Source organism: Anarhichas minor, unplaced genomic scaffold (assembly GCF_050575085.1).
Source record: "Anarhichas minor isolate MPS153535 unplaced genomic scaffold, ASM5057508v1 ptg000074l, whole genome shotgun sequence".
NCBI classification, from domain to species: Eukaryota; Metazoa; Chordata; class Actinopteri; order Perciformes; family Anarhichadidae; genus Anarhichas; species Anarhichas minor.
In genome coordinates this window covers 5781259-5790850 of record NW_027466520.1, presented here as the reverse complement: position 1 = coordinate 5790850, position 9592 = coordinate 5781259, and the positions used below count along the sequence as shown (strand labels likewise).

The 9592-nt window shown below is 44.3% G+C and overlaps 1 protein-coding gene across 1 annotated transcript; it reads right to left on the bottom strand.

Annotated features, from left to right (window-relative positions):
- Window positions 1-1444: 1444 nt before the first annotated feature.
- On the bottom strand, window positions 1445-9123 carry shha (sonic hedgehog signaling molecule a). The gene is given in 5 exon segments (XM_076080877.1): window positions 1445-1522; window positions 1524-1786; window positions 1789-2202; window positions 4238-4499; window positions 8368-9123. Coding segments are annotated over 5 exon segments (1317 nt in total). The 5' UTR covers window positions 8668-9123.
- Between the last annotated feature and the right edge of the window lie 469 nt (window positions 9124-9592).

Here is a 9592-nt window from a genome sequence, read left to right as displayed (position 1 = left end):
GGCCAACAAACACACTTCTGTTTAATTTGTCTGCAAGTTCGGAGTTATTTGCGGAGGGCAAACCTCGTTAAATTTGACATGGGCTCTCAACATTTCGCAAGCATGCAAAAGGTAGTTCAAAGCGCCATATTTTCTCCATTTTGAAAAAAAAGAAAAAGGCTAGCAAACAGGGTGGGATTGTGTGTTGGCTCTCCCGCTAAAGCTCGTTCAATTACCATGTTAAACAATTATATGTTAATTATAACCGCCCAAAAAATGAACGCCTTGTTATAAAACACATGTTGGATCAAAGTGAGAAGCGCAATACAATTTGTATTATCGATGAGCTGCTCCAACAACTCATTTGCGACCTTAATTTGGCCGGAAAATGCCTCCTAGTGTTCAAATGTTCCCCTCTTGTGTTTACTGTGAAGTTCACTCAGACAAAGACATGTAACAACTGCAAGTTTGAAGATTTTCTTTATCTCATTTTTGTAATAAACATATAAATAATAAACTCTAGACATTTTTGACGCATCGCCCTGTTATGAAAGTTAACTGGTATGGTCTGGCTATATAGACTATCCAAACTTTGCATCTGCCGCAGGTCATTTCTATAAAACTATTTCCCTATTACAAAATATGAAAAGAAAAATACATTTTAGTACATTTACAGGAGTTACTTATTAATTTATTTAACGAAACTGTTTCAGTACTACTTTAACTGTTACTGAATTGTCAGAATCTGCATTTAATATTTTTCTCAGAGGAAAACAGAAAAATAGAAAGACAACAAAAAAAAGGAAAAGCAGAGAATGCAGACATGAGGCAGAATATCTGTCCCTCTCCGACAACTTAAACGAACAGTTTCCAAAATAATAAAATTCTTAATAAACCAAGCAGTACAAGATTTTCCAATACTTTCCCAACTACTGTATTTAAATTAAAATATATTCTCATATCTTACACTATTTCAAATAACGAAATGTGATTCGGTAGCGATCTGTCAAAATCTAATTTACAATTCTGTGTATAAAAATATAATTTATGGAACCCCGCGAAGTTTGTTCTCCCCAAAATATAACAGTCAGTTGCACACATATGAACATTACAACCTGTCAACGTTAGCTCCTTTCTACATCTTCTTCTTTCTCTTGGCGATATTTTTTATTTTTCTATTTTTTCTGTCTTTTTTTTTTCTGTCTTTTTTTTTTTTTTTTTTTTTTTTGCATTTGAGATATACAAAAATAGATTATGCACAATTTGCTGCTCACACCGTTTCAGAATCCATTTGTGTGACAGCAGCGAGTTCACATGAGAATAAATTATTCAAAGAGAAACTTTTTTAAGGCTCCATTCATTCTTTGAAAGGGGACACATGGAAAAGTCACTGAAATAAATATCCCAACTCCGCTGGGGCCTTTGTCTTGTTTGTTTGTTCGTTCGTTTTTTTTAATTATTATTATTATTTTATTTTATTTAATCTACTGAATAGTTCGTGTGTCCTACATGTAAGTCTCATTCTGCTCCCGTAGTAGAGGTTTCAACTTGAGAATACTGACATCCCAAGTGGATGGATCGAGTGGCTGTCCAAGAGCCATGTTCCTAATTGATAAAGGATCTTGGAGTACCAGTGCACTCCGTCGTTCTGTGCGCTGACTCGAGGCTGGGAACTGAAAAGCAACGAGGACACCCAGTGGGCGAGCCTGACGGGTGCCAGGGCCCAGTGCGCCAGGTCGTGGTCTTCGATCACTGCGTAACAGGACGCAAGGACCTGGTCCACCACGACGGTCCCCTGCACGGTCACCGGCGCAAAGGAGCCCTCGTGCTCTTGCGTGTAAATCCGTTTTACGGTCACGGGCTCGAGTCGACTTCGCTCGGAATCAAACACGAACACCTTTTGTCCGGATCGGACTTGGCTGGCGAAGATCGCCGACATCCGCTCCCCCTCCGTGGCGTTGCGGCCGACGAAGAGGAGGTGCGCCGCCGTGAGGGTGATTTTCTGGCCCGAGACGGTCTCGACCACGTAGAAGAGCCTCCTGGTCGTTGAGTCTTGGTCGATGAACATGATGAAGTCTGTGTAAATCGGTTTTCCGTCGTCGTCTGCTGCTAGGACCCGGTCGCCGGTTTGGAGGTGTTTGACCGCCTTCTCGGTGCCATCCTGAAGCGTGACCGTGGAGGAGCCCGGGAAGCAGCCGCCTGACTTTGCTGCCACGGAGTTTTCTGTTCAAATAAAAGAGTGTGTTGTTGAAACACAATATACTTCTTTTTACACTGTCAGAAAATGTTTATGTATATTGTAGGCCAACTGAAAAAATATTGTTTAAATACTTTAAAGACAATAGATGTTCCAAAGCAGCAATATTTTAAGCTTTTAAAACTTAAAAATAACAAATCACACGTGCCTTTCAGCCGTTCAAAAGCCCATTCAAAAGCCCATTCAAAAGCCCATTCACTAGCCTCCCTTTTTTCGCTCATATTTGTATTTTTCCTGCCTACACACATCATGGTGGGCCATATGCATTTTGCATAATGATGCCTGTCTGCTCCTCCGTGCCAAATGCGTATTGGCTTGGCCCACGTTGTCTGAGACGAGAAAACTGAAAGCCTTGGCTCATCTATTCTTAATTAAAAAACCCAATAAAGAGCAGCCATTGTTATTCTAAATCAGCTTGTGGATCAAGCTACTCTTGGTAAAGAACACTTACGCCTTTCCCAGCTACTCGTCCCCATATTTACTCAGGTGCAGAAACCTCTATGTGACAATTCACACAAATAGGCGACTCACAACTACTATTTACCCAGTGGAGCCACTTTTCCAAGCCTCTCGAGTCGTAGATTTGAATTTAAATGAGGGCCCGGACTCTTAAATGCTTTCTGTTGTGCAACATCAATGCGCCCTCTTTTCTACCACCTCTCGCTGCTTTGTTGTCAGGCTTGATGACAATAATTTTGGCCTTGGTGGAGCTCTTCACATACCAGTCTCTTGGGACCACACTGTCCTGCACACAGCAAAGGGGGTTTCCTGCTCTGAAGTTGGGGCTTTTAATCTTCTTTTAAGATTCCCGAGCATGAAATAAGGTGACAACTGAAAACCAGATTTACCCCAACCAATTCAACATTGTTCAGCCAAATCCTTTTGGTAAAGTCGCATGACCCCTAATGACACGTCGGCCCGGCCCATACTGTGATCTCAAAACGTGTGTGTTGAATGATAAGTAAGGGATTTATCAATAAAGTCTGAGCTAAAAAAAAAAAAAAAAAAAAAAAGGTGCCACGGTTCATCAATCAGTGCAAGAGAATAGTTTCTACGCGCCATAGGTGTCCTGTAGCTTAGTAAAGGCCTGTAAGGTTGTTTTAGCCCCCCAAAAAGGAACTAAAACAAAGATTGTCTTTAAACTAAATACTGGATCTCAAAGCTGAGTCGAATAAAATCCGGAAAAAAAATACCTCAAACCAGAAATTCTTTTCGTTCTGTCATTAGATGATCAAATTCTAATTATAACCTAAAAAACATCACAACTTTCAGTATTTTCATTTGGCTTCCACTGATAAAAAACAAAAAGTGAACCAAATGATTAGCTTTTCTAGGTCACACCGAGGAGCCGTGTTAGTTTATGGCCGTGGTTCCCACCAGGAGACAGAGTGGGGCGGTGTAAGATCAAGAAATAAGCTGCATGGGAAATGCTCATAACGCCCTATACATCATTCATAGAAACATGTTTCATAGTCAAAATGAATGGTTACACTCTGCTCTCCAATTACCTCATTAGACAAATATTGAGTGCACGTTCTTGTGATTAATCATTAACTGAATGAGAATTGTTTTTTTTTGTTGATGATCGTAAAATGTATAGTTTTGCAATAAAAAAAAACGTGGTGTTGTGTTTCTGCTCTCACGTGGTGTTTCTTTTAACCTGTACATGTTGCAGCCGATTGGTCACTGAAATCAGTTTTTTTTGGACACTTGAAAAGCATCAACTTCCTTTTTGACACCTTCATGACGTCTAATATGCTTTTCCCTCGCAAGCAGCTGAAGGGGCTCTGATCTAGCATGGGAGTTTTCTAAAAGATAAGGCATGGCTGCAGCTTCCCAGAGCTGCACCTGCTCTTTCAGATTACAATCGCACCTGACGGGAAACGTGCCCCTGTGATACATCTGGTTATTTTCTCCTTACAGCCAGCAGCGCAGTGCGCATGACAGCATTTTTCTCTTGGTACAACGAGTATGCTCCCCCTCTCATCTGTGCAGCCTTACCTGCTTTCACGGAGCAGTGGATGTGGGCTTTGGATTCATAGTAGACCCAGTCGAATCCGGCTTCCACCGCCAGCCGGGACAGAGTGCCGTACTTGCTCTTGTCTCTGTCCGAGGTGGTGATGTCCACGGCCCTGCCCTCGTAGTGGAGCGACTCCTCGAAGTGGTGTCCGTCTTCGTCCCATCCCTCGGTGACCCGCAGCTTCACCCCGGGCCACTGATTCATCACCGAGATGGCCAGAGAGTTCAACTTGTCTTTACATCTCTGCGAGAGGGAGAAAATTTGACCGGTTAGTCACCTGTTGTGTCCAAGCTTTGCGCATGTAAAGTGGTCCAGAGGCGCACACTGTGGGGAAGTCTCAATCTAGAACAGCATCTCACATCATCTTTTGCTTAGAGAAATAAAATATTAGAAATAGCGCACCCCAATACACATCTGGTCCGTTTGCTTACACATCTCTGCTGTCCATCACAGCGATAACGATTATAAGTCAAAGTCACCGAGGCCTCGCCCACACCTGATTCCTCCCAGCTGAGGTGAAACGCATGGCGCTGAACTGCATCTTTGAGCTTACATGTGTCAGTGTGAGCAGCAGCGTCAGAGGGCACATCTCGGATAAGAAAGCTGCTGATGAAATATTGATAAGGCACCGCGTTCGCTTCACTGGCCTATCACACACGGGTCTTTGGTCTTGGAAAGGTGCGAGCATGCAGCATCCCTTTCTTTCCAAAAGTGTTGCGTTGAACACAACATGCGTGCATTAGAAATTGATGAGTTCGTATTAGGCCGTGCAATGCGCGAGTCCTTTGTTGGTTGCAACTTGTCTGTTTTCTTTAAATCAATAATTGATATGCAGATGATACGAAGGTGATCTTCAGGAGCAGCTGGCTGCCTTAAAATATCTGGAGTTTGACTTATAAATAAATCGTCGCACCCCAACCTCTCCGCGCTCTCAATGAAGATGCTTGGCCTTCTCCAAGACAACTATTCTCGACGCTCGACCAATAATGTCAAATAAAACATCACAAAGAGTCTTTTCAGCCCAACCGCGGAGGGAAACTTTCATTATCCCTCTCTTGCAAAGTCTGAGAAACGTGACATGCCTCCTTAAGTCGGGGTGTTTGGGCTGCTGACTGACAGACTTGTGAGATATCCAGGGATGGTATATGGGCGCATAGAGAAGCGTCTATGTGTGTGAGCCACTGTCCCTCTCGTCTTCATGGACAGCCTGCGTGTCCTAAAGCGAGACGGTTCACACAGACCCCGAAACTCGTATAACAAAAAAACTAAACAATAAAAGCATCGACTAATATCAGTGGGTGTTGTATGAGGATATCACACTTGTAGAATGTGATGAATAAAAAAAATAAATAAAAAGCCCCCCCTCCCCAACCCCCCTAAAAAACCTCCCACATTCTGAGTGGGATTGTCGGAGTCAAGAGCCGTAAAGCTTAACCTATTTATTAATTCATTAGGTCGTGTGCCGCAAATCAAGTCAAATTCTGCTCAGCCACCGTGAAGCCCAGCAGGGCGCCCTAGACCGGCGCTTTGTGCTCGGGGTAAAGTTGTTCAACAGCCTCCCTCTTAATCTTTTCACAAATGATTTGGTTAGAGGAAACACTTATCAGCTACCTGTCAGTGCAAACAAGCCGCCAGCTCGTCTCTTTTCCCACCCGTTTGCACTGCGGGTATGAGACTGCATGAGTCCTATAACAGCGCTCCACTGCGAACAGATCTAACAGTGGAGATTTTATTCCGCGTGGAAAGTAACATGTGACGGTGTGGATGACACGATTAAACAGGGCAAATCAAGTATTTTCTTTGATTGTGGATATCCTTATTCAGCTTTACATGTTGTCTCTGACATGATGAAACAAACGAAAGTTCACAGGAAAGACACTGAGCCATCTCCCCTCTCCACAAGAGAAAATATACACTTATTTTGGGACCATACTATTGCACGACTGAATATGAAGCTATAATTTGTGGATTAGATGATGGGAGTCACGGTGCTGTTGATCTCGGGCCCCGTCACTCAAAGAGACATCGTCTCTACTTTTCTAGGAGTATGCTTGTTGAAGCGCTTTTTCAAGTACATATTATAGTCAAGTGAATGGATTGATTAATTGATTTATTGCACACACCTAAGGCAGCCACTGCACGCACGTGCCTTGTTCCATGTACGAGTACAGTTATTCTCTAAAACGCAAGAAAACAAGGAAAGTCCACTATATCCATGCGTAAAACTCGTGCGTAAGAGCCCACTAGGTTCATGCGTAAAGCCGTGGAACAGCGCAAAGACCGTTGGCACAGCGTAAATTCCCATGTGATATAATGCTTAACCCGCTGCCAGAGTAGCCTTTACAACAGCTCAGCTCCTCTCTTCTTGTGCATCCCCCAATTTGATGACCTTATGTCATGTACGATAAGAACAATTTCACCTGTTTTAGCTTACTATGGCCTCCTGCTGACCAAAGGTCATAAGTTCAAACTGCGTTTTAAGGCCCAGTGAGGGGTGCCTAAAAAGCCCTTTCATGTACATGTCACACTTCGAGCATGTTGTTGTCTTTTCTGTAAACCCTCGAATGCTGAGTGGAAAGCTGACGATAAACCTGATGCAACAACTGACCTTTAAAAAAAAAAAAAAAAAAAAAGAATCTGTAAAACAGCAGCTCCCAAACATGCGATTTTGAGGCCCCCAATAGACAAACGGCAGTCATATAATCAAATCTTATCTGAGGGACTCCCTCCTCCTTATAGTTTTATACAGACCTGTAAACACAGCTGTGTATACAGCAGGTGGGGTGTTTTACTAAGATGACAGCTTTGCAGATCCATGCTACTCAATATTCTCATAGATGAATGAAATAACAGTGAAATCAAATTATCCACCTTTTTTTTCTGGAGCCCGTGGAACCTCAACGAGGATCCGAGGGGGGGGGGGGGGGGGTCCCCTGAACCCCAGTTTGGGAATCACATCCCCACGCGCCTGTAATTTCATCATCTCTGTGTTTATGTGAACCTATAGGTGTATCACAGAGGAGATGTGGGGAGGGCTGAGAGGGACGCCGAGACCGCACGCACAGTGAATATTTCATCGGAGCTCGTGCTCATGCATGGTGCGAGGCACGGGTTCAGGGACTCCGGCGCGCGCCTGGCTTCATCACCACCAGCACCACCATCACCATCACCAGCGGCATTTTATTATTACTGAGCCAATATCACCCAAGCGCTTTTAATAATTCACCAGCATCTGAGTGCTAAAAGTCATGCTGAAGAGACGCGGCATCCTGCAACCACGATATAATTCTCCCCGACGTGTTGTGAGCCTCGTCTTATCTGTACAGCACGAGCTGTGAGCTTTGATAACTAACTGCCTACATTTTGATGGAGTATTAAAAAAAGATGTCATCATCCATGCGCGCCGTGCTCCTATAATTGACCGAGTCCCACCCGTGTATGAAGTCCTGATAGTGTTCAGAACACTCTCAAAGACATGTCACTGTTTTCATGCGCTGGTGCACATCATGCGAAAAGGCTGAATTACAGCAGCCTGTGCGAGAAAATGTCTGAATGAGCCACGCCATGCCTGAATAAACCCGGCTGTTTGAAGCGGTGCGCATCCCCAGCTCTGTGTGTTCAGGGCTGGAATAAAGACAAACGCGCTTAAAACGAGCCGCAATGTAAAGCTTAATTAGGCAACAACATGCTGAATGTCCTCCCGACATGTAATGTAACGTGAATGTGCGTCCGTAAGACAACAAATAGAGCCTCACAAAAGATACAAATATAGATATGAGGAGAGGGGCACATTAATATTTTAAATACACTGTCACAATCATGAAGGCCGAGTGTCCTGACTGTCCGCCTGCACATCACTTCTCCAGCTGGATTTCTGCATTCGCTTTCAGAGCCTGCAGCCTTTGAAAACTCCCGTGCCTGGTGCATAAAGCGCATCTGCTTTTACAGGGAAGTTAAAAAAGGGGCTCAGTGTGAAGAGTTCAGCAGCGGGTAAAACAGACTTCCCTTAAGGTGCGCAATCAGTCTGACAAGGAGGTTGTTGCAGTGCGCAGTGATGGTGCGTTAGGAGACGGGCAGTAAGGGTAGAAAAAAAAAGGTTCTGTCTCCTTACCTGAGTCATTAGCCTGTCGGCACCGGTGTTCTCCTCATCCTTGAATATGATGTCTGTGTTATAATTGGGAGTCAGCTCTTTAAATCGCTCGGAGTTTCTTGTGATCTTGCCTTCGTATCTACCGCTTGCCCCGAGGGTCTTCTCCGCCACGTTGGGGATGAACTGCTTGTACGCAAGAGGTGTCAGCTTCTTCGGGTGTCTTCTCCTGCCGTAGCCCCTGCCCGGTCCGCATCCCATCCCAGAGGACACCAAGGACAAGCAGATGAGACCGACCAATACGATTCTGGTCCAGAGCAGCATTTTCTTTTTGTCCTTTATAAGATCTCAAACGAGTCGCCGCTGCTATCTCTATACCGTCTGCCTCTCCCGGCTCTCGCAATGCCCTTGTCTCCTCCTCTACTTCGCCTTCGCCTGGTCTCTACTGTGGCAGGTGCGGAAATGAACGCCTCAGACAAATGGTAATAACGGGGCAAATCGAAGGAGGGTTTAAAAAAAAAAAAGTAGTGAAGGAATTAAAAGCCACGGGATCTCTAGTCGAGCTGCAGCCGCTTGTGTGAGGCGACCGCTTTTACTGCTTTGTATTATAGCACCGATCTATTGCAGAGGAGGGATTTGATTGGCTCGCCTAGACAAACCCTCCTGATGTTATCCCACAAAAAAAAGATTTCTTCCACCTGAGGGTTAGCCTGTGTTGCGGGGAGGAGGGGCTGTTCCATGGGAAAACATCAATTATAAACCGTCTTTTTTCACCCTTCCATTTTTTTCAGATTTCACAGGAAAGGACAGACAGGAGCACTTGCTCAGTGCTGGGCTCAAATCTGAAGCAGTGTAGTTAGGTGAAGTGATTTCAGTACGTGTGCAGTAATTGAACTGCGTCTGGGATAACTTTCCGCGCAGAATGCATTTCCCAGGAGAATAAAACTGCTCTTGGACGCGCGCATGGCCCGCGACTGCGCTGGATGATTTGGCTGTGACCTCGTATCCTCCAAATATATGAAAAACACAATGAAGAGTGTACTTACTGTACAAATAATGAGATTGGTGGAACAGTTTCCTCTTTAAAACAACATGAACGCACGGACATGGCTTTAGAGACGTTTCATAACATTTAGGTTAATCGAAGTCTAAAGAAATCTGATTTGACACTTCTCAATTCTTTGAAATTTCAGTAAAACTTGAAAATAGACCTGCACTCATTTCTGCGCAGCTCGTGCACTGTGCGTCC